The sequence below is a fragment of the Pleurodeles waltl genome, chromosome 1_1 (assembly GCF_031143425.1).
Source record: "Pleurodeles waltl isolate 20211129_DDA chromosome 1_1, aPleWal1.hap1.20221129, whole genome shotgun sequence".
NCBI lineage: Eukaryota > Metazoa > Chordata > Amphibia > Caudata > Salamandridae > Pleurodeles > Pleurodeles waltl.
In genome coordinates, this window is record NC_090436.1 from 540,803,656 (window position 1) to 540,830,104 (window position 26,449).

General features: G+C 44.4%; 1 protein-coding gene across 1 annotated transcript in view; it reads right to left on the bottom strand.

The window, feature by feature from the left end:
• RIOK2 (RIO kinase 2) overlaps positions 1-26,449 on the bottom strand; it is a 229,516-nt gene that overhangs the window by 93,773 nt on the left and 109,294 nt on the right. Inside the window, exon 8 of the mRNA XM_069225952.1 lies at positions 6,111-6,623. Within this exon, the coding sequence (XP_069082053.1) occupies positions 6,111-6,623 (513 nt within the window). The remainder of the gene's footprint in view (positions 1-6,110; positions 6,624-26,449) is intronic.

Consider the following 26,449-nt stretch of genomic DNA (forward strand, 5'->3'; position numbering starts at 1 on the left):
CAAACTGGATCCGGAAAATCTTAAGCAGTAGTACCCATGCGCACAGACAGGTGGGCAGCTGTGGCTTTGCACTAGTGTCATCCCACTCCCAAAGTGATATGTGCAGGAGAAAGAAAATACTTTTTTGTAGGATTAGGTTTAGTGCACTGAACCCTGCTGTCCAGGCTCCAGTGCATGTGTTCTGTCCCCTGAAGTGCATGTACACCTGACTGACTGATGTAACTTACCTACAAGTTCATAGTGTATAGTGTAGGTGGCACCCTGGGCTAGTAAGTTATGTCACTAATGGACTGTTACAATTAATTATGCCACCACTACAGTGGCAAGGTGAAAACATGATTCTAGGCTTGCTTCTGCAACCTAGTAGGGCATTTTTAAACCTTACAACTCAACATGGAAACATAAATCCTACTGCCGGGTTAAAACTTTCCTTTTTTAATATTAGTAAGCCACCACTAGGTAATCCTGGGTAGCTCAAAAGGCATGGTGCTTAATATTAACATTTTAAGTGTGGGCGTCAAACAGTGGCCGGTGACCACACTCCCTCCCCAGTGCTTCTGAAGGCCACAGTCTGACGCTGGGGAGGGTTTTAAAGGATCCGCTCGTGTGAGAACCAGAGGGTTTCTTTTTCACATTGTTTAGATCCAGCTGCTGGCCTGAGTTTTAGTTTTTTTTGCAGAAACGACGATAAGCACGGATATAATTTCTCTGAAAACTAAAGTGAAATGAGCTGATGAGCTCATTAAACTTCCATTAGATCAGTGCTGGGGACATATCCCAGCGCCTGAGCAATCATTTGTATGGGCCAGATTTCACTGAAAAGAGGAGAATATCCCCTTTCCAATGGCATCTCTCCCTAGTGGATCCCTGTTTGGTGGTCGCCGCAAGAGGACAATCCCCAAAAAGGGATCCATTCACTAGATACCAGGGATGTCAAATGTGAGGGGTGGACGGCTGGGAATGGACCTGAGCTCCCCCACCTGCCTTGGTCCCCATTAGCCTCTCTGCCCTGACCTAGGGAAGGATGGGGTGGTGGGTGTGTGGGGGTGTGGGGGGGTGGGGGGGTGTGGGGGTGTGTGGGGGTGTGTGTGTGTAGAAACTAACTAGGCACCAGGGTTCTATTGTTCTTTTGGGGGGGGGGGGGGGGGGAATGAGTGTGCATGCCCCACCCCCGCCATGGACCACATAAGCCTTTCCAGCCCCCTCCCAGGATACCAAAGTTTTTATTAGGGCAGATTGTTTGGAGGTGTGGGGGTTGTGGGGGGTGGCCCTGGTGGGGATGGGACTGTGCTTCCATCCCACCAGGTGCCCGTTAGACTTACAGCCCAAAATGGATGGTGTTCATCTCCAATCTGGGGTGCAGAAACCCTACTAGACACTTGTATTTTGTTGTTTGCTGATTTTTTGTGCCCAGTGAAGGGAAAGCGGCACTCCAGGGTGTGGGCCAGCACTCTTCTCCTGCCAAAGGCTCCATTAGCTTCTCAGTCCCCAGGAGATGGGTTGGGTTGCTCTGCCCCAGTTTCGCCCCACAACAGGGGTGAAGAAAAGCCACAAGACACCAAGCTTTTCTTGCTCTTTTTTGGTTGGGGGAGGGGGGGTTGGGGAGGGGAAGGGATGACCCTCCATGCCATGGGCCTGTATTCCCTTTCCTGCACCCCATTGGTATTTCTGTCCCCCCCAATGGGGTATTTATCCTCAATGTGTGCCCCCGTACTCCTCCCTCATTGGGACAGAAGGCATACCAGACACTAGGGTTTTCTCAGTTTTTTCCTTTTTGGGAAGAGGAGCGCTCCCCCAAAAATGGACCAGTGCTCTCTTCCACCAGAGGGCCCGTTAGTCGCTCTGCCCACTGTGGTAGAAAGCCTACTAATCACCTGGGATATAAATATTTTAGATTAGAAAAAAAAAATATGGTGTGTGGGTGGACACCCTGGTGTTAGGCATATCCTCCACCTCTAAAACCTCAACAGTCTTTCTGCCCACCTGGGGCGCAGAGTCCCATTCCCATGGCAGGCAGGAGGAAAGTTTGATTCTTTTGACCTGTGGCCCAGCAGAGTAGGAGTAAATCGAAATGTTCTCCTACTTGCCATGGTGAATAGTTGCACTATTGACTCCAGTGCTCTTCTGTCCTGGGAAATCAACTACACCCAGACATTTTGAAAACTAGACACCGAGGAGACTCCAGGCTGAAGTGCCTTGCATGGATGCCACAATGTTTTCTTACCCATAATGCCTTGCAAACCTCAAATGTTGCATAAAATCAAGCATTTTCCTCATTTTTCTGTGAAGGGCAGTTCCAGAATCAGCGGGGAATCAAAAAGTTCTTATTGCCTAGCATTCCCTCACATGTACTGGTAAAAACAGTACCTTGTGTGTGGTTGACCCAAACACCCGAAACACAGAAGGCCCTCACAGTACAACATGGAGAAATCAGCAAATAGGGAGTGGCTGCAGTGTTTGGGCCTAGGCTGGACAGTTACCGAGGGAAATCTACCAACCCAAACATTGCTGAAAACTAGACCCCCACGGGAGGCCAGGGTGGTGTGCCTTGCATGGAACCCATAAAGGTTTCTTACCCACAATTCCTTGCAAACAGCCTAAAATCACAGTGTTTCCGATCATTTTTGCAATGTAAACATTCAGAATCTGCAGGTATCCTCAAAATTCCTACCACCCAGCATTTTCCCTCTTATCCTGATAAAAACACTAACCTGCTTGTGGGGCTGAGCCTAGTGCCCACGATAGACAAACTAAAGTCAATTGAAGTCCTTGTGAGGGGAATTAGAAATGTTCTTGGCCTACCATGAACAGCAGACGCAGATGTGAAAATAAGCGTCCTGCAGGTCCAATGCTACTATGGGGTTGAGGACAGGCAAGACCTGAGCCAACATAGTAATTTTGGATTTAGACATTGAAGGTCTAAAGTACGCTATCATTTTTCAGCACCAGAAAGTAGCGGGAATAGTAAACACAATCTAATTCTGGCATTGGCACACTGTTTATGGCTCCTTTGACTAAAGAGTCTACACTTTCTGCCACAAAAGGGACAAATGGTCCTGTGTCAGTCATTGTTAGGATGGTGGGAGGGGTTTCGAGAAGTGGTGAGGTGTAGCCCCGCTGGACGATGTGCAACACTCACTTATCCAAGGTAACAGCCTGCCACTCTGGAAAAAAGTGCTGGATCCTGCCTCTGACAGGGTGAATGTATGTCAGCAAGAATACACTAAGGAGGCTTAGGGCATGATGTAGCTGGGGTGAGGGGGGAAGCAACCAATTGGGTCGTATGCTGCCCGATGTCCATAAGATATGTGTGTGCCAAGGCTGCGGCCACAAAGAGCTGAGGAGATTGCTTCGAAGGCTATAGCTGTTGGTAATGTAGAAAGCCTCTAGTATAGCCAGAGGGGGAGGCAAAATTGGCACAGCAGGGCAGACAGCCCCAAGGAATTTACTGTGGCCCTTTTTCTTTAAAGCAGATGGAAGCCGTCAACCAGCATGTCCATCAGGCTAGCATGAGCGACTCCTGAAAAGCAGTGGAGACCCTCCAAACATGCTTATGGATGGCCACACTGATGCCAAGGGCTCAGCCCACAGAGTCCACAATATATCGTCAACTAAGCCAGTCATGCCCATCCTGAATTGACGACTTCCCATAAGCCATGTATATAAACATCCTAAGAAGCAGCTGACATTCACATACCGCAATACCACCATTTATTTGATAAATATCACTATGCACCGAAGAGGATAACCATAGGATGCTGGAATATTTTCCTCACAAAACTGCAGAAACATGCTCTTAGTGCAGGGTAAGAGCATTCTCTGAACGACCACAGATCACAGCATGACTAGGGTTTTAACTTTTTGTTGCTTACTGGTCTGCTTCTTGGATGAATAACAATAATTAGGAAGTCTGAATGCATGGCTACTGGATCGGAACACATATGCGTAGTGCGTAGCATCAGTGAAGAATACCGACCAAGGGCTAAACATGCTGCTTGGTATTATATCACAGCCATCATATTGCAAAAATACAACCGGGCCATGACGAGTGATCCATTAGCTCCACTCAATGTTCTGTGTTCAGGAATGCTACAATCTTGCAGAGCAAGAACTGCAGTGACTGGGCACCATTTTACAAGAGTGGTCTATGTGCATCTGAAAATATAGGATGCCCCTTACCCTGTGCCTTCGTCTTGATGTGCTCTACATATTTCTAATGAGATGAGCAATCTACCTTCATTGGCATGCTATTTGATGGTAAATGGCTGTCAAGTGATTCCTCCCTGGAGCAGCTCTGAAACAGTTATACAACGGCATGTTCACTTGGCCTCTCTGGTGAAACCACCAGCAACTTCACCAATGCGCAGACTAATAAGCATAACTGCCTCTAAATGTATAGGAGCTTGCGTAATAGCCTGCCAGACCTTCGTAAGGACGTAAGAACTTGCTTACTCAAAAGATCCTATAAACATAGCAGGGTGGAGCTGTTCATCAAGTTCCTCACATGCAGTGGTGAACTTTGCCCTTGACCTCTGGCACACTGGTCTCAGCGTTTTCATTCTAGGCTAACGAATGCAGGATGTTAGAAATTAAGACACCAAGTGAAAAAGTTGCAAATAGCATCCTGGCCAAAGGCAACACCTACTCTAGCTGCTTAATGGCCACACTGCTCATCTCCCAGACGAGAGCAAGCTCCTGGAAAGGGTCAGGTGCTGCTGTAGCAAGAAAACTTCAAATGAAGTTGACTTAATTTGAAGTTGCAAAACTTAAGGCAACAAGACATATAGGCGATTCATTTAAATTCTTAGTTATGTTTAAATGGTACTTGAATGTATGCCTCACAGACAGGTTGTGCAGGACAAACTCATCTCTACTTGAGTGGGACCACAGAACTTAAGAAGCATTAACATGTCACGACTCAGGATTGAGTTTTGTTTTCAATGTGTGAATGTATGCAAATATATATCCAAGCTGGAACACTTTCAATACAGGGATTACCTCTTGGTTCATGTGCAATCAGACATTTGAAATAGAGGACAAATTAGCGTGAACATTAAAGTCGGACTCTGTGATGTCCATAAAGCACGTGGTAATTTTTTTAGATTTTCATATGTGGTGAAAGGTTTTTAAGGACTGCACAGTCTCCAGATCACTCCTAGTAAGATATATTTGTTCAAAATTGAAGTCTTTAATTTCATCATTAAAAAGTAGGAATAGCAAATTTCCCACTTTTCACCAGCCTAAGAGAAAATAATATTTACTGAATTGCACAAAGTAAACAAGTCTGTGCCTAGCAAGGTCATGGAGATCAAAAATAAGATAAAACAATATATGGGGTATTTAGAACACAGAACTGTCAAGACGGCATGTTAACTTAGGATAAACATGAGGCGTAGAGGAACTTCCCTTGAACAACTCTTTGTAAAAGTCCTCGCAAGGGAGCCCTCCACGATGCCGCTCAAAGATATAAACTTTTGCTATTCTGAGCTGCGTCTCTTGGCAAAGATGTTAGCCTGGATAACTGATGGCATGCTGCCACTTACTGCTTGATCCTAACCAAATCTCCATTACGTGGCACCTAAGATAACAGGTTGAGCCTGGTTCCAAAAACACCTCAGCCCGTTTGCCTGTGTGCAGTCGACTCTCCACTGCGTGAAGGAGCAGGATTAAAGATTTTAAAAGAAAAATAATAATTAGTTGATCTGTAAGGTAATTGTGTTCATACTGTTATTTTTCTACACAACCTGTCTTTATGAAAGAATAATTTATGTTTTGCTTCCACAAAAGAGTAGAGAAATCTAAGCCAACTGATATGAAGGGAAAACTGCTGCCTCTCGTTATGTTCCAAATTCCATGTGCCCTGGCACATGGAATTTGGAACATAACGAGGGCCAATTCTATGCACTTATCTCCACAACACAGACAGTAAAATGTTAAATGTAAAAGTATTATAAATTCATGCAAACACAAAATATGCATTTTTTCACACTGATGTATGAAAAAAAATGCTTTTTTCAAAAGACTCAATAAGCAAAGGCACATGTTTAACATATTAAAAAGTGATAATTCTGGAGAAATAGACGCAATTGACTGGTGTGATTTTTTTTTACCTGAAAGGCCGAAATTCTTTGTTTGCTGCTGACAAGGCAACCAGATCTGGACATTCATCTTCATATTTCCCTATGTATGCTGTAGGTTTGTCTTGACCAGCCTCACCTGTATCAAGGGTGCCATTTTCATTAACTTTAACATCTTCTACACAGTCCATTTCAGGATTGTCTACTGGTTTCTCTCCAATACTCTTCCCTTCCAGTTCCTGTAATGCAAGTGAGAACTCAGCCAAGTCTAACCCTTGCCGAATCTGTCCTTTTTCTTCTTTTTGGGAATCTAGGTCCTCTTCGTTTAATCCATCTGACGACAGGGATTCAGAGCCATCTGAATCATCCAATACCTTGTGATCTTCCTCTGTGTCGCAAGTGTGGGTTTCTTCATCACCTACAAATTGTGATGGATCATCTTCAGTCTCATCTTCTGGGCCCCCAAGGTGTAGGAGTTCATCATCTTCCTGCATTTCCTTGGTGTAACCACTGGCTGCAATCTCAACATCTAGAGAACATGCCCTCCTGGAAAGAAAATGCATATTGGTAATGAGAAAATGAAACAATTCAACCGGGAAAAGAAAAAAAAAAAATCGACTGACAGTTCTGGTTCAAACGAGCTGCACAACGTAGGATAATTCATGCTTTTGATTGTATTCAGATGTTAATGAGATTCACATGGCCTTAAAGAGATGGCCCTCAAACACCACCAACTAAAAGCTTTTTATTTACAACAACATCAAACAGGTTCAAATGTATTATTTGGTTACAATAAGCTGCGTTTGTGTCTTTTCGTACAGGCAACTTCTCTATACAGTACTAAGAACGCTTGGTGAGAACGAAAGCAGGTCTTCCCACCCTCACGCATTATGAGCTGCATGCAACTTTGAGGCAATGAAAAGAGGGGGAGATTTGATTAAAGATAACCTTGTAACTGGCTTAAATAACAAGGAGACATAGCTCAGTGTGCGAGTTATAGTATAATGCTTTAAACAGATGCATAGATTGTGGCAAAAGAAGGCCCTAGCTGTGTCTCTCTGCCAAAAAAGGGCAAAGATAATTCGTATTTAAAGGCAGTTAGGACTGGTGGAGGCTATACACTTCAGGCAAAGCTGAACATGCGTGCGAACACCGGAACTGCATTTCTACTTCAAAGTGGGTCCCTGCTTACTATAAGTGAGATGGAGTTTACAGTTATATCTGTAACACCTACCGCAGTTCTTCGCACTCTCTCAGATAAATATGGTACTCTTAGGAGTTTTGAAACACTTCCTTATTGCTAATCTTCAGAACAATATACCTTTCACTTGCAATACTTTCACAAATACCCAGCACAGTAGTGGCACATCTTCCATCCATTTCTGCCCTCCTTATGCTAGCCAAAATGTCTAAGATCAGGGTCACCATTAGTCAAAAGCCTTTCCTGTATCGTAGGGCCACGGGCATGCATGCATTCCTTCATTCATTTTGGCCACTCCGCGTTGCACTTGTAATGCGGAGGTCTTGTCAAATTCAGCCAACTGCCGCGTGGCAGAGTTTTTTCTCCCATGCAGCTCACCAACTGTAAGTTTGAGAGCGAGAATTGGTGTCCCCTAGCTCCGTTTTCAGGCACTAGGGGGCACCCGGTGAGACTTTCTCACCCCTGCTGCTCGAGAAGAAAATCTACTCGAGCAACAGGAAGAGCAAGTCGAGCAGCAGCGCCCTCTGGCACGCCGCGTGGTGCAGTTTTGCTGATTTTTCAGTGCAAAATCAGGTCTTGGAGCTAAAAATCAGGGCAGAGTCCGTTCACGGAAATCTGCAGAATCTTGTGAAGTTTTCAGGTAACTCCACGGTGTAAAACTCTGCGAGGTCTGCCCACTACAACTCTTAATTATTTCAGTCTCCAGGTTGTAGGAAGCTGGCCTGGTGTGTGGTGAGCATCTATGGTGTTATCGCCTTATACCAGGTCCAGGTATCCACCTATTAGTGAAGTGTAGGCAGTGTCTAGGAAACCAGGGCTCTCTAGAGATAGCTGTGGATGAGCAGCCAAGACTTATCTAGGAGACATGCAAAGCCACTACAGTCACACAGCACTTACACACATGAAAGAACAACACAGTGTAACAATAATAAAAGAACTTTATGATGGTAACACAAATACTAAAGTACTGTACAGGCAATACCCCAACTGGAGGTAAGTAAAGACACTATTATATACACTATTATATACACACTAGCAATCAGTAAATAGCATAGAAAGCAATAGGCACTGGTAAAAGCAGTGGCAAATAGTGAGGGCCAAACCATATACTAAAAAAGTCGAATGTGAAAGGCAGACCCCCCCCCACCCAAGGAAGTGGTATCTTCTAGAGGGGAGCTGGAGGAACTAGGATCCTCAAAAAGTAAGTACCAGGGTGCTCGCCAGTGACCAGGAGAGAGAAGGTAGGTACCTGGTTTTCCCCAAACCCAAAAGGAGGACTTTGGAAAGGGACTGTGAAAGACCCAGACAGGACTAGAAGAAACCAACGGTGGAAATCCCGACAGAAGAGGATTTGCAAAGGGAACCAAGTCCAGTTCGAATTGGGAGTGTCCGGTTGTGGCAGGAGCCACTACCCACCATTCTGTGGATGCAGGACCTGTGGACGAAGAAAGTCAGCAGTGCAGGACAGGAGCAGAAGAGACCCTCAGCAGCTGTGAGAGTCACAAGAAGAGGAGGCAGCCTCCACTGGCAGCAGGCACAGGAGTCGCCGTGAGGCCCGCACAGCACACATGAAGAGGTGTCCCACGTCGCTGGAGTAGCAGGCAGGAGACTGTGCTTTGCAGCAAGAAGTGTTGGGGGGCAGAGCTACATGAAGCCTGAAGATCCTTTGGAGGAGGAACAAACAAGGCTTGGTAACTGCAAAAGTCGCGGTGAACAGGGGTACTGTCTGGCAAGGAGAGGCAGGGGATTACAGTCTCCCAAGTTGGACAGCTGGTAGAGAGGACCAAGGGGACCACGCCAGACCACCACCTGTGATGCAGGATTCACGCAGCTCTGGAGAAGAGAAGATCCACACAGCCGATCATCGTTGCAGTTGGTGCCTGCAGATGCAGGGGAGTGACTCATTCACTTCAAGGGAGACGCCTTCTTACTCCTTGTGCAGGCTGAAGACATGTCACTATCAGAGGATACACAGCTAGGGAAATGTTGCAGCTGCTGGAAAGAGCCAGAGAAACAATGCTGCAGAACGGAGCTGTCGCTGAAGTTGCAGATTGTCAGTTCCTGGAGGGTTCAGTTGCAGTCCCAGTGGCCAGAAGATGAAGTAAACGATGCAGAGGAGTCTTGCTGGAATCTTGCACGTTGAATCTGAGGACCCACCACAAGTGAGACCCTAATAGCCCAGGAAGGGGGAATGGTCACCTAGCAGGGTGACCACCTATCAGGAGGTAGGTGTAACGTCACCTGTCTGACCTGGCCACTCAGATGCTCCCAGGGACCTCTACCCACCATGGATTCAAGATGGCAGAATCAAGTGGCCACCTGGAGGAGCTCTGGGCACCACCCCTGGGGTGGTGATGGACAGGGGAGTGGTCACTCCCCATGCCATTGTCCAGTTTTGCACCAGAGCACGGACCGGGGGTCCCTGGACTGCTGCAAACCGGTTAATGCAAGGAGGGCACCAAATGTGCCTTTCAAAGCATACCAATGGCTAGGGGAGGCTACCCCTCCCAAGCAAGCCATGTAACACCTATTTCCAAAGGGGAGGGTGTTACCTTCCTCTCCCAAAGGAAATCCTTTGCTCTGCCTGAGCTGGTCAAGCAGCAGGAGGGTAGAAACCTTTCTGAGGGGTGGCAGCAGCACAGGCTGCCAGGAAAACCCCAGAAGACTAGTAGGAGCAATGCTTGGGGTCCTCAAAGGAGCCCCCAGAGTGCTGCCAACAGTATGGGGGGTATGATTCTGACATGTTTGATACCAAACATGCTCTAGTTCGGAGTTACCATTATGTAGCTGGACACAGGCAGTGACCTGTGTCAAGTACACGGATAAAATGGCTTCACTGCACTTACGAAGTCCAGTGAAATGGTAACTGGAGTTCTTAGGGGCACCTCTGCTTGTGCAGGGGTGCCCTCACAAACAGGTACCTGCACCCTGCCCTCTGGGCTAGGAGGGCCTACCATAGGGGTGACTTACAGTGACCTGGTGCAGTGACCTGTAGTGAAAAGGGTGCATGCACCTTTTCACAGAGGCTGCAATGGCGGGCCTGCAGACACATTTTGCATGAGTGGCCAATACTTGCTGCATCCCATGGGGAACCCCTGGTGCCCCAATGCCCTGGGTACCCAAGTACCATATACTAGGGACTTATATGGGGCACCAGAATGCCAACTGTGGGGTGTAGTAAGTCCTAAGCTACCAAACTGATAGGGAGAGAGCACAGTCACTGGGGTCCTGGTTAGCAGGATCCCAGTGAACAGAGTCACAACACACTGACAGCAGGCAAAAAGTAGGGGTAACCATGCCAATTTCCTACACAGGTAATTCCGCATGAATGTCTGGTGCAATGTAATTTTTGAAATCAACAATAGCTTTATTGAACAAATTGCTTTCTCTGTCATCAACTTTTTTAAAAAATTTGGTTGTACACTTTTACCCTTTTTGGACCCAAAGAATGTAGAAATATTATTTTCTTCCGATCTGCTGACAATGTTACGTTCCTCCACTGACACTAAATAATTTAGAAAATATTCCTTCCAGTCTACCCGTTTCATAGAAAGTTCCTCTCTAGTAGGCCCGAAAGGTTGAGTTGGGCGGATTGAAAAATTCAGGACAGACATGGTGAAAGACAAAATTGTAATAGTACAGTGTATTTTCTGCACCAAAAGGGACAAGTTCAGTGTCCTTTCTTCTCCACTTGAACCCTGAACAATTTCTCACCAGGGAAAGAATAACAAACCAAAATACAGATGAAAAATAATCAACAAGCTAGAAAATACCTCAAATAACAACAATGTGAAACTATGAAAATTGTAGTAAAAGAGTTTCCAAAACTAGACAGACTTCTCTCTTTCCTAATGCTGCCAATTCTATATGCAGGTACCTGCCTTGTGGGGACTAACCTTTCCCAATGTACTTAAAATATATAAATAACACAAAAATGTTAAGAAAAAATTCAAGATTCAGGATCCTGCTTAAAATATGCAAATATATTGTTATTTAATCATGTGCCCAGAACTATACTTGTGGGACTTGAACATGTACTTGTGGGGGCTTACTCTATAATTATCATTTATCAATGAGTCCATTTATGGGCAAATGGTTACTTTTATTTAATTTTAAAACTTTACATGTAAATTGCATGACTTTTTATTCATATACGAGTTGCTGCACAAGACGTAGACATACACGCACAGTGGATTTTGCTAATAATGCATTTCACGCTAGAAAAGTCTCTTACTTCATGTTCACAGAAAAGCACTGAATACCAGTATTTAAACCACTGCTAAGACCCTTGTTAGAAGTGGATTCTTAATTCAGATTGCTTTGGCAACACCATTTTCCAGCCCCATCGGAATTATGAGATAGGGGGCAGGGAGAGGTGAATCAAGCCCATTACTTGGACCTCTTGTAATGAGGGTCAATGCGCACAAAATGTTTGGTCATAAAGGAACTGACACATAGGCAACACTGTGTGATTCTTAGTGTATTAGGTTTTCCCTATGTGAATGCTAGTATTAGATTCATTTTTATCAGCACAGTCATCAGACCACATCTCTGTACGAATGGTATGTAATGTTAATGAATACAATGAGATGGTATGCAACAATAATAATATAACATTTCTTTGTTGTGATGCTGTGTGATAAGTGGTGACTTACTCCATGGTTATCAATTGATATTAAATAAATATATGGGTAAATTACACCTGTAATTATTTTATGTTACTGTGCGAAAAGTCACTTCGTAAATGAGGAATTTCATCTGTCTATGCGATCCACCTCAAATGCAGTTAAATGGTACTACTAAAACAGTGTAGAAACATAAAAAAATCTTTAAGCCAGCATTCATACCATTGCTGAGTGCTAAAACATCTTAGTAAATAAGGAGCCTGAGACATAGGGAGATGAAGTCACTAGCCAAGTATTAAACAGTGCAGTCAAATGAGCTTTCGTGACCATCAGACTATTCCAATAGAGCACACCACCCCCTTTGGGATGGTTTGTGATGTTAGTGCATATTAATGTGTATGTAGAATTACAGTGTAATACTAAGAATATAAATTCACCACAGATATGGTATATAATAATATTAGCCTTTGGGTCTCCACAGAGATGGTGTTTAATGGCACTGGTGTTAAGCTCCCTGCTGCGATGGTATGTAATGACACCAGTGTTAAGGTCCCCGCAGAGAAGGTATACAACGATACCAGTGTTAAGGTCCCCAGTGATGGCATACAATGACACCAGTGTTAAGATCCCCGCAGACATAATGTGGAATGAAACCAGTGTTAAGGTCCCCACAGAGATGGTATGTGATGACCCCAGTGTTAAGGTCCCCACAGACATAGGTTATAATTATTCTGTTGCTAAGGTCCCCCAACAGATGCTATGTAATGACACCAGTGTTAAGGTCCCTGCAGAGATTGTATGTAATACTGTTGTCAAGGTCACTGCAGATATGGTGTTTGATGCTCTTTGGTGGTGAGATCCCTGCAGTGATTGGGTGCAATGGTACTGCTGTTAAGGTCCCCACAGATGTGGTGCATAATTTCAAGGTGCAGCAGAGATGGTGATTAATGACAATAGCACCAAGGTCCCCATAGAGATGGTATATAAATACATTGGCAAAGAATTGGTGTGTTATGATATTGGTGTTAGGTTTCCCACAGATATGCATTATGATGATACTGATGTTAAGGTTCAGAGAGGTGTTAAATGATATTGGTGTTAAGGTCCCCACAGATATAGTGTGTAATGTTACTAGTATTAAGGTCCCTGCAGAGATGGTATGTAATGGCACTGGTGTTAAGGTCCCAGCAGAGGTCCTACGTAATTATACTAGTTTTAAAGATTGTGTCAAATGACACTAGTGTTAATATACCAGCAGAGATGGTGTGTAATGGCTTTGATATTGAGGTATCCTCAGAGATTGTGTGTAATGGTACTGGTGATAAGGTCCCCGCAGAGATGGTGTGTAATGATATGAATTTTAAGGTCTTTGCAGAAATGTTTTTCAATGACACTAGTTTTATGGTACCCGCAGATATGGTGTGTAATGATAATGGAGTTAAAGCCTCCACAGAAATGGTGTCTAATGACACCAGTGTTAAGATCCTCACAGAGATGACGTGTAATGATACTGGTATTAAGGTCACCACAAACATGGTATATATTGACACCGACGTTAAGGTCCCTGTAGAGATGGTGCATAATTATCCTGCTATTAAGGTCCCCGCAGAGATGGTGTTTAATAACATTGAAGTTAAGGTCCCCACAGAGATAGTATATAACAACACCTGTGAACTAGTCCCCACAGAGATGTTGTATAACGATACTGATGTTAAGGTCACTACACATATGGTGTTTGATGCTCCCCCACAGTGGTTTTGAAGTTAACGTCCAGCAGAGATGGTCTGCAATAATACCAATGTTAAGGTTCCCGCATAGATTGTGTGTTATGATACCAGTATTAAGGTCCCCCCAGAGATGGTGTGTAATGATTGCAGTGTTAAGGTCCCCACAGAGATGACATGTAATGACTAGTGTTAAGGTCCCCTACACCTTCATAATGTTGAATGTCTCGATGCGTTTCAGTAAAGCCTCATCATGTTTACACGGTAATGGGCTCTTCGAGATGAGCTTTGCACATAGCGATGGCTGTGCATAGTAGGGGCTTAGCCACAATTGGGTTTAGGCAGCTGGAGGGACGTGGGCTATCCTTGTAAAGCTATCCACAGGGTGAAAGCTGTGCATAGTAGGGGCTTGGTCAATAAAGCGTTTTAACCGTCATTTTTTTTCAGTGAATTTCCTGGGCTTTTTCAACATAATGTTAGTTTTATTACCATGCCTAACATCACTGTGAGGAAGTGGATTATAGTTAGAGTGGATGGTAGACCCCCACAAGTAATAATGGCACTATTCTGTATCAGGTCCAGTAAAGGTTTCACTAATTTAAGCCTGAGCACAAACCCTGGTAGATATGGCACACAGCAGACAGGATTAACTTAAAAAAAAATGTGCAAAGCATTTAGGAGCACCAAAAAAGTAACAAGTTGAAAACGCAACACAGTAAAAATCTCTGTTCAATTTATACAAATAGATAATATTTTAGTAAACAAATGACCTAAAAACATCTAAAATCCAGTAATGGGAACTAGAGATAAAAGTTTATAAAGCTGTAAAATAAAATTGTTCCAAAAAGTACCAAGCGCCAACTGCAGGTGGCTGGCATTCTGGACCGGGGCAAAGTCAAACGTTAAGGCTGACCATGGTCACTTGCCAGTCAGATACAAGGACTGGATTCTTTCCTGTCAAAGAATTACCATCTTTTCTTAAAAACAGTTCTAGTTATCTATGAATCATCTATTAGTTCATTGGCATCAAAAATATTGGCCTGAAGCTGAAGCATGGCTCAACAGCAATGGGTTGCAGAAAGATGGGGTCCTAATGTAGACAAGAAGACACAGAGCGGAAGTTCATGAGGTGTTGGTCAGCATTTGCTCTGGTAAAGTTGTTGGAAGTCAGTCTTCTCCATTTTACTGGAGTGCAGGATTCTCTCAGCGGAGCAAGACTGCAGGCTTGTGCTGGCGAAGAGTTCAATGACTTCAGATGCGGCTTCGGTATTGGTCCCAGTTAAGAACTTAGCAGGAGCTGTGGGAAGTCCAATCCCACCAGCAATGCACCTTTGGTGCATCTGCTGGCAGGTATGTCCCTGTCTTACATTGATTCTCTTGAAGAAGAGTTGCCTAAATCCCTACTTTTAGATCTAGGCAGTTGGATACCAGCCATGGGTTCCAGGGCCTCAGGAAAAGCACTTGGGAGTCATGACTTACTTCAGAGGAATCCACCAAAAGGGTCAAAGGCAGGTCCATTTGAAACCAGTAAGCCCGCCCTTGCAGGGAAGTTGGCTTCTTGCAGCTTTTATTTCCATATAGCGTAACAGGAGTCAGCCAACTGACCCTTAGAGCCCACTTCTTTGTCCTGGGTACAAGTGGGAGCAGGTCCAGGCCTCAGGGTTCTCCTTGCAGGTCACAACAGCACATGCACTCCTTCTGTCTTCCACAAGTCCACCAGTGTTCTGGAAAGGGTACCCAGGGGTGCCACATTTATGCCTGGCACTGGCCTATGGGTGCGGGTCACACCTCAACCAGTAGCAAACATGTTTCCAGGATAACCCAACCCACTTTTGCAGCACTATCCGTGCGCCCTATTTCAAACAATCTCACAGTGCCCCTTCTCTACCTAATTCCAACATAGCAGAAACTTTATTTCCCTTTGCAGTGCTCCTGTGCTCACCCTAAAGGTGTGGCCGGGGGAATGAGCCGCCCCTCCTCTGAGGTTTCTCAAAACAGGCTGTGGGGGCAGCTCCTCTCCCACTGGGATTGGTGCCTAACTGGTGAGGGAGACGAAGGAAGGGGCAGGCCCAGGTGCTAGCTACGTCTGCCAGTTACATGATTGGGATTCTTCGAATGGGTTGGGCATAGCCTCTAAGTTTTCCTGTTCAAAAAAGAAAGATACCTCCATACACCAAACCCTCTTTGTCCACTTCTGGTAGCAGTCCTCATCTAACTCCAGGGGAGCCATCAGGGGTTCAAGTGAAAACTAGACACTGGTAGAGAGTTTTTTGGTTTTGGTTAGAAAGCAGATAACTTTCTAAAAGTGGCTGTTTCTTAATGGTAATATAAAATCTGACTTTGCATTAAATTGGATTTGAAATTACTAATAACATAGGTCCTTGAACCATTTTCCAGCTATTCCTAAACTGAATTTAGTATTTATTAAATGTAATAGTGAAAACCAATAAACATACATATCTTACTTTTAAGGCCTCCTTTGGAGTGACTCATAAGTGTCAAAAAGGAAGGATTGGATCTGTCAAAATGTTTATTCTGACTGGTCAAAAAGTCAGTTTAGTGGTGGCACAGAAGGTGCCGCAGTAAGCTACTGACATTTAGCTTACAAGTCCGGAATACACAGGTTACTATATACCAGGGACCCATAGGTAATTTAAATCTGCCAATCAGGGATTTAGCCAATTTGACATGTTTTATCACCAGATCACATGCACGGGGGCCTGGCTAGCAGTCTCCCAGGGCACAGAATACAAAAAACACCCAGCAACATCAGTCTAAAAGAATGTGGATGATCACACAAAGAGGCATTTTCTTAGTCACTTTAACATTTGTTTTTTCAGAGCATCTGTTATTTTTTATACATATATCAACATCTTATTGCCATACCTAGCTATAGCATCACTTTAACCTTTTTTTTCAGTGAATTTCGAAGGTTTTTTTGTAACATACAGTAAGATCTTATGTCCATGCCTAACCTTGTGGGCAGCCAACCCTCCTAACGTCTACTAGGCATGCCTAAAGCTCGTGGGCAACCCCCCTCTACCACAGGCAGTCATCCCTAAGTCTGGACAAAGTTTGCAGAGTTCCACTTTGAGGAACTCTGAAGTGACCAAAAAACTCAGCTGTGTTACGTTGAATTCCGCAAGAGGTGGAGTGCGTTAGGTCCCAACCGTTCATGCTGATTTTTATTGCCAGGTTTTTGCCCTGCACTAAAAAGTCAGCACAAATGGCACCACATACAGAGCAAGAGGGCCCCGTTTTTTTCTGCCACTCAAGTGGATTCTCTACTCGAGCAGCAACTTCCTCAGCGCAAACAGAACGTTTCTCAACCCGATCGGTAGTGTCCATCCGCAACGGCCCGTGTTGAGGAATCTCGCTAGGAGGTGGTCTGCGTAAGATTTTCCTTGCTCAAGCTCACCAACTGAATGTTGGCGAGCGTAAATGAGGAAAAAACTTCTGTTATGTGGAGTTTTTTGGAGCTCTGCGCTCTAAGTGGAACGTGGAATGGGAAAAACTCTGCAAACTTGGCGAACGGGCTGGAGTTCACCACTCAACCCTAGTCATCCTCGCATTGTGCACAGCTGTATGTGGAATTGGGTTGGCTGCTGGGCCATGTGCTTTTTAAATTCTTTTTTGCCATCTCCGTCTTGCTCCTGAGATACTCCCATTGTACTCCCATTGTACTCCCATGCTACAATTAGGGGCATTCATAACAGATCCTACTGGTTTCCGTATTCAGACTCATGCACACACAAAGTCCTAGTACTATTTTATTTTCACATGTTCACTGAACACCACAAGCCCACTGACTGCCAATAGCAGGTACTAGGCTTAACAATGGAAATTTACATGATAGGAGTCAGTAAACCGTGCTCTCTCTGAAACAAAGAAAAAGGTCTGGTTACACTAAAATCATAAAATATGATATACTGACAACACTGCTTTATGTGATGCATCCATGACAGGGACAGTAGTCCGCTGTCTTCAATGAGGCAATTCTTTGTGTGTCCCTCCTCATCAGAGGACAAGTTTTAGGCCTCACATTGTCAGGTACACGCCTAGTCTCTGTGTTGATGCCAGAGCCAGGAGAAAAGTCAGAATACCAGTTTCACATTCAATTCAGGGTAGGGGAAAATCACTTCTGTACTATGCTGGCAACATTTCCTTCTGATCAGCTATACTCAGAACCACCACACTAGCACACCTGTCAGTCTCCTTAGAGAGGATGGAACTGAATAAGAGCCAACCTGACATACCAGTCTCCTTCCAGAGCAGATTTTATGTGCACTGTGGGTGGTGTAATATCTCAAGCCCTCAATCCACTCAAGCCTTAGGGCATTCATTGTGGCTGCTTTGATTCCTCTCTACAGCTTGCAGCTGACAAAAGTTATTAGAGCCATTCAGTTTCCAGTAAATACCTCATACAATGTGCCATACCTCTCGTCATATGTTACAATGCCTGCAGTAGCACAGCCAATGTGTCATGGACCCTAGTGCAAGGAAGGAAATGAGCCACCTGGCTCTTAGGCCCCTGGACCCGGTGCCACTTCACTTTCTTCACCAATGGAAGCAACACCACACAATGCTTGGTGTCTTCCACTGCAGCTGCAACACTCTGCTGCTCATGGGGGAAATCCGGTCTAGACCTAGGGTAAATTTTATTGTGGGGAAATTTGTGTAATTCCCGAATTTTGTATCGCATGCAGTTTACAAAATTTCTCAAAAAGTTGCTGTTAGAAATGGGGTCTCTGGTTGGCAGTCTGTTTGCACTCTGTCCAAGTAGGGACCCTCACTTTAGTCAGGGCAATGAAGATACACATTTAGATAATCCCTGCTCACACTTTTGGAAGCTAGGCACAAGCAGTCCGGCTTAGTTCAAAGGCAATGTGTAAAGTATTTGTATAAACACACTAAGAAATTCAGTGTAAACAATGCAACATGGACACCGCCCCAGTTTAGAAACATAGGCAATATTTATCTGAATCAAGTGACCAAAACAACAACAATCCAACATACACAAGGCAAGATATGAATTTTCAAAGTAAAAAGAGCCTTACTCCATAGAAAACAATGGAAACGTTGTTACACAAAGTACCTGGTTTGCGACAAAAATAAAGCTGCACTGGCAAGTGTGCATTGTAAGTCAGCAAAACGTCGATTCCTTATTCCCAAGTGAGGCCGTGCGTCTTTCTTCTCCGGTCAGGTAGGCGATGCGTCGTTTTTCTCCCCAGCAAGAGAGCAATTCGATGATTTCTGTACAGGGCACCTCAGATCAGCTCTGGTTCACGATGACTGACGTCCAGGGACAATGCATGAGAAATCCTGGTCGCATGGTGATAGAAACCCGCACTGCCTGTGGTTTGTGTCATTTTCAGCAGTTGCAAGCAGGTGTCACGTTGTCTTTCCAGCCGCAATGCAGGTGATGCGTTGATATAAGCTGTGAGGTGGGTGGTGCATCGCTTTTCAGCCACGTTGCAGGTGGTGCATCAAAATTTTCCACACACGGCTCCTTGTGTATGGATTTCCATCCTCGTTCTACCAGCTTCACCTTTCAAGAGCCCAGGGGCTGATAGGGCACTACTTGGCATGGGATGGGGTCTCAACAGAGAGTCCAGGTGCTGGCAGAGGAAGTCTTTGATGGCCCTGAGACTTCAAAATAGGAGGAAAGCTCATTCCTAGCCCTTGGAGATTCCTCACAAGCAGGAATATACCACAAAGTCCACTCTCTCTCTTTTCACAGGCAGAAGCAGCAACTGCAGGTTAGCCCAACAAAGCACAGTCACAGGCAGGGCAGCACTTCTCCTCAGCTCTTCTCCTTGACAGAGGTTCTTCTTGGTTCCAGAAGCAAATCTGAATCTCTGGGGTTTTAGGGTCACTACTAAGTGGGCAAACTTCAAAAAGTCTCTGTTGTTCACAAGATCCTGCCTTGCGCAGGCCTGGCCCCAGATACATACCAGGGGGTTGGAAACTGCATTGTGTAAAGGCAGGCACAGCCCATTCAGGTGTAAGTGACCACTCCTCCCTACACTCTAGACCAGATAGCTTATCAGGATATGCAGGCTACACCCCAACTCCCTTTGTCTCACTATCTAGCAGAGATTCACAAATGGCCCAACTGTCAGTCTCACCCAGACAGGGAATACACAAGCAGCCCGAGTCACAGAATGGTTTAAGCAAGAAAATGCCCACTTTCTAAAAGTGACATTTTCAAATAGATAATTTAAAAACCAATTTTACCAAAAGATGTATTTTAAATTTTTTAGTTCAGAGACCCCAAACGCCACATCTTTATCTGCTCTCAAATGGAAATTGCACTTTAAGGTTTTTTAAAGTTAGCCCCCATGCTCACCTTTAAGAGAGAGAGAGGCCTTGCAACAGTCCATTCCGAATTTGGCCGTATTTCACTGTTAGGACATGCAAACCACATCAGTACATATCCCACCTTTAACATACATTGCACCCTGCCCACGGGGCTACCTAGGGCCTATCTATGGGTGCCTTACATGTATTAAAAGGGAAGGTTTGGGCCTGGGAAGTGGGTACACTTGCCAGGTCGAATTGGCAATTTAAAACTGCATACACAGACAATGGCAGATCTGAGCCATGCTTTCAGGGCCAGTCATGTGGGTGCACAATCGGTGCTGCAGTCCCACTATTAGCAATTGATTTACAGGCACTAGGCACCTCTAATGCACTTCACTAGGGACTCACTAGTAAATCAAATATGCCAATCATGGAAAAGCCAATTACACATCCAATTTACACAGGGAGCACTTGCACTTTAGCACTGGTCAACAGTGGTAAAGTACCCAGAGTACCAAAAACAGTAAAAACAGAGTCCAGGACACAGTTAAAACATGGGAAGCAGAGGCAAACAAGCATTTGCAATGCAATGGGTCTTGCATTTGCTCAAGTTAGAGCTATTAGTGAGTAAGATGAAAAAGTTAAGATAACAGCCAGTCATATAAAGGAGTTTAGTAGTATAAATTCCAAATGCTCTACGTGTTCACCTTTGTACAAACAGTTTTGCTGGTAAAGGTATTTCTTCCTTTCACTGTTACTGCAGCATCGTGCAGTGGGAAGTTTCAATGTCTCATGACCACCAGTTGGGTACCACACTGCCCCTCGAGTCTTCATTCTTATGCTGCTCGTCAGTATATGTGTGCACACGCACATCAAGAGGACCCCCTAGCTCTGTAGTCACAGCAAGTCGACTATGTGCATGCATGAATCCATTAAAATAACTTTATGCACAGCAAGAGAGTCCTATGTAGATGCTTGTGCACCAAAAGACCCAACCATCTGCGGACGCACAAATCGGGGGGCACACAGAATGAAAGTACAGCTATGCACGACTTAAAGTGGGCAGAGTCCTCACCCCCAGGGTAAAAAGAAATCTTTGCTCAGCAGCAGTACCACCCTTCACAGCCTTTGATGTAACTTCAGAGAGACAGTTATTTCACAGTCTCATTTCAGAACAAAAGCATTCTAAATTTTTTATACAAAGAAGCAATTGTTGTTGCTTATTTATTTTATGCAACTAATAACAACTGACAAAAACAATAGTCCAGGCTTGTTGTAGGTATAATGTTACTTTTATTATATGCATTATATGTCTGGATGCAACAACAGAAAGCAGCAGCTAAATACCAATTAGCACACTATGATAAACACATATTTCTAGCTTACATGCTTTAAGCCACACCCTTAATTACATTGGTCATGCCCCTTTGCGAGACCCCCCGCCCTCAGATTTTTCATTCCACTTAAAGCTACGCAGCAATGACCGCGCACATAAAGTTGGAATTCCTTGTGTGCCGGCACATTGAGAGCAAGGTCACTCAGTGCACACACACCAGAATGAGCTGGTGCATGCACCCACAGGAAGGTGCCCATACATACAAACAAAATGTGGTTAAGATGACTGAGTGCACATGCAGTATGGTGACCTTATGTATGTGTGTATACACAAGTTGACGCTCTGCGTGTGCACATGCCTGTACACAAAGACACACATAGCCAACCCGGTGCAGAGACCTATAAATATTATGATGTCCATGTGTATGCACACATGGCACAAATGAACCTCATGCATACTGTAGAATGAAGCAATTCATGCATAAACACGAAAGACAGGACTATGCGCCTCTGGCCAAACGTTCAGTAAATTAACCCTGTGCATGACCATGTCCAGAGCAGTAACACTTGTGAACTTTGACAAGCACTTAGACATTTCCAGCCGAAATGTCATGCCTAAGGACATTTCAGTACACAGACATGCAGGCAGTTAGGGGGTGCACATGCATGCCATAAAATAACCATGTTTGTACACTGCAAGATGAACCTCTGTGCCAGGGCAGAATACTAAAAACAAGCCGATTTAAAGCACCACCCCATGAGCGTGAAGGTGCACTCAAAAGGAAACAGAAGTTTGCTCGCAGTCAAACGTATCAGCAGTTATGCAATTATCCATGTAACAGGGTCGATGTCATGGAAAGCGCTCTGCTACTGCCCAGCAAGATAGCGCTGCATAAGTAAGAAAAAGTAGTCCAGAAGCCATGCGGAAAAATGGACCCTCGTATGTTTTCAGTATTTGGCCGGTGCACTCGAGGAGGGCTAAACACCAGAATGAAACAAATGAAACTAAGCAATATTTTAAAAGGCAGGCTCACGAACCAATTAACCTGATGGGCGTGCGGTAGACGTACTTAAAAGACCACAGAGAGATTACAACAGGGGCCAAAGCGCTTGTGCGCTGGACCCAAAAAAGACAGGGGAGACCACGCCAAGGATGCCAGGTCTAACAGTTGCGTCACACAATTTTATAATTTTTGAATGCAGGAGAACTTGTTCATGCAGAAAATATCTTATTGAGAGACATTTTGTGCTTGAAGCAGTGTCCTACCAGTATGTTGCAAGACTTTATTTGACATGAAATGAGATTGCATGAAAAAAGTAATCTTATGCCGGAAAATCTCAGTACGCTCTAAAAGCATAATTTTAGGCACTTTTTTCAAAATGTACTGAAAATATGTTGCATTCTTGCACAACCCTTATTTTAACCACATACCTGGAATTACACTTGAAGCCAGCCAAAGAGGCCATACCAGCTCAGGCAAAAGTACCACATTCTGTACAGTAATTATTAGGGTAACTAGGGGGATTAATGTACCTTTTGCTATAGACTGTAACATCAGGTCACAGGTTTAAACACCCCTTTAAGGTGAACTCAATCTTACATCTTTCTGTGCTTAATAAAATCAGTGGCATTGAGATCGATAATTACATTTACAATCCACAAACTGACAACTGCACCTATAGAGGTGATCTATATATTTGCCTAATATTTCTATATATTTGACCTACAGAACCAGAGCAAAGTGTGGCATTTCAGTAGACCCTCTTATCTTAGTTGTTCATTGACCATATTTAGCTTTTTATTTTTACTTTTGTCATCATCCTGGCACTAGAAGCCTACGCTGCTGGCTGGTCTTGGCCTTTATTAGACTTCTGAAATGTTAAGTGTCTCTGAACTTGCAATGCCTGCTTGCAATGTAAGATATGCTAGTTTCATTGAGAAGAGCAATGCTATATATGAGATTTTGTGAAACTGTTCTGGCCATTGAATATTGGCACAGTAAAGCAACTTTGCCTTGATTTCTTGTATTGACGTGCATACTGGCGTACCTTAATCATTTACCTTGCAAGATAATACTTACATATAATTTAACTCAACCTTTACCTCAAGAACTGGCCTAGGCATTTTAAATATTTTCCCCTTTGCATGAAGGTGACTTTTTGGGCTATATTCAGCATGCTGCAGTATAAATAGGTTTCCATTTGGCATTCTCTGGCTCACATTTTACAGCAAGCCCATAGAGACAAACACAGTTTTCGAAAGAATACATGCTATGCATCTGTCAGAACTAATGAAACAGCCAGACCTTCCATTTTTTTTTCTTTCCAATACACCCTTTTCCCTTGTTATAAACTTACCCCCAAACACATACACTGTTCTCAAGCCATGGTGAACATCCACTCTTAACTAAAAGGGTGTTTTTTAGGGTCGATCCTGCAAGTGCATGTGCTAGCTCATGCATCTTGCCTACCAGACTCTGTTGTGTACAGTAAAGGGCTACCAATTGTTGGCTTGCGAGGCACTCTTCCGTAAAGCCTCCTAAATTCATCACTTCAGGCCTGGCATTATTTGAGTTCCTGTGTGTGGAGCACGGACCAGGCACTGATTCATTCAGCTTAATTGGTACCCATCCGCTGCTCTGAACGTGATAGAGGTACTATTTTGCTATTTATTTTTCAACATTTGTGCCCTGCAAACACAAGGCTTATGAATGGCAAAATCGTGGCCAGCAGGACATTGCTAAGTTTTTTTTTTTGTTTTTTTTTATAGCTAACTTTATTTCACCAAATTGTCTTTTCTCACTTTTCAGTCATGTTTTCTCTTGTTTTTGCTCATGGGTACTGTTCTCAAAAGATGGTGATTATCTTGTTCTAAATATTGCAGTGCAAAATGGTTTCTTTTTTATGTAATTCCTGAAATGATGCTTAACACATAATTGTGCAGTATACCCCAAACCATCCTACTCCAATTCAAGACACTACAATCTACACCAATCCCCCCCAACTCACCCCATCCCAATCCACTCCAGTCCAGTCCAAACCACTTACCCCAGTCCAATTCACTCCAACCCACCCCAGTCATCCCAACTAAACCCATTCTAAGTTGGCCCACTCCAATTTGCCCCACTTTAAACCAAAACAATCCGCATCACTGCAAATCAATCTGCCTTACTACAATCCAAAACAGTCTGACCCACTCTAATCTGACCTAGTCCAATCCAAAGCTATATGTCCTACTCTCATTTACCCCACTTCAATCTGCCCTACAATTTGCCCCACTGCAATCTGCTGCACTCCAAACCAAAACAATCTGCCCCACTCCAACCTGACCCACTCCAGTCTGCCCCACTCCAGTCCAAAACAATAAACACCAATCCAGTCCAATCCATCTCATCTCACTCCAATCCAGTCCACCCCACTCCAATCCACCCTAATTAAATGTGCCCCACTCCAATCCAAAACAACCTGCCCCACTCCAATCCATTTCAATCTGCCATACTCGAGTCTGCCCCACTTTAATCCGAAGCAGTCTACCCCACTCCAATCTGCCCCACTGCAATCCTAAACAACCAATTTCAATCCAAAAGAATCTGCCCCACTCCAATTCGCCCCACTCCAGTCCAATGCACCTCACGCCAATCCCCCCGACTACATCCTAATTCACCCCACTCTAATTAACCACAATCCACCCCACTAATATCCAGTCCACCCCAATCAAGCCCAGTCCAATCTACCCCAATCCAACATACCTCACCCCAAATGAATACACCCACCCCACACCAATCAAATCCAATCCACCCCAATCTAATCCACAGCACTCCAATCCAGTCAACCACAATCGACTCTACATCAGTCCACCCCACTCTAATCTACCCCACCCCAATTCAATCCACCCCATCCCAGTTCAGTCGACCCCACTCCAATCTAATATATCCACCCCACTCTACCTCAATGCAATCTACCCCACTCTAATCCACTCCAGTCCAATCCTTCCCTATCCTATCCAACACACACTACTACAATCCAATCCATCCCAAACCAGCCCACCACAATCCAATCCACTCCATTTAATTTCAATCCACCCCACTCCAATCTAATCCACTTCAATGCACACCACCCCAATCCAATCCATCCCACTCACTCTAGTCAACCCACCCTATCCCAATTCAGTCCACCCCTATCCCAATTCAGTCCACCCCTCTCCAATCCAATCCGCCCCACTCCTATCTAATCCACCACACTCCTATCCAATCCACCCCACCACAATCCAATCCTGCCCTATCACTCCAATCCAAACCCCCAATTCAATCCAATCCACCTCACTCCATTTTAATCCACCCCACACCAATCCACCCCACTCTACTCTACCCCAATCCATCCCATTCTACTCCAATCCATTCCAGCTCAATCCACTCCACCCCATCCCATCCCATCCCATGCCATGCCACTCCGCTCCGCTCTACGACACTCTCTGCCACTGAATTTAACCCTCCTCTACTCTACAACACTCTACTACCCCTACTCGACACTCAAACAAATCCACTCTATACTACTCCCCCACTTCATTCTGACATTCCATTCCACTAACTTGTAGCCATGTTGAAGAGCACCCAGACTTGTGTACAACATGGCAAGCCACATTGCCAAAGCCAATAGCGCTTGTATAGGCGAGACCTATTGGCTTTGCCAGTGCTTGTTGGAAATAGCAGAGGCAGTTGTGCGAGTGGGAGGTTGATTAATTTCAAAATTCACCCCAACTCAATAAGCCCTAAGAAGAAGATGGTGATGATTTTGAAATTATCAAGGGAATAAATGCCTAGGAGCCAAAATACAAATGTAAAGGGGTTTTTCTTAATAAAACAAAACAAATATTGGTGTTAAACTTTGTGTGCGCCAGTGCAGGTGAAGTCACTGTGCTGTTCTGTTCAATAAATGCATTGGTACACAGCAGTCCTTAATTTGTAAATAAACAGGTGCTGGTGCTCAAAGCACTCCTCTTAAAACCTGCGGCTGCCGCAATTAAACGTGCAAACACAGAATACTGAGGCAGCGTAATCCTGAAGCCATTTCAGGCCTCTTCAATCCATTTTAACGTACTCCCTGCCCCTTCAGCTCACTCTTGCAGCTTTCTGCTTTCTCCCATTGTGACTCTTTCGTTTTTCTCTTCCTCCGTTTTTCCCATAT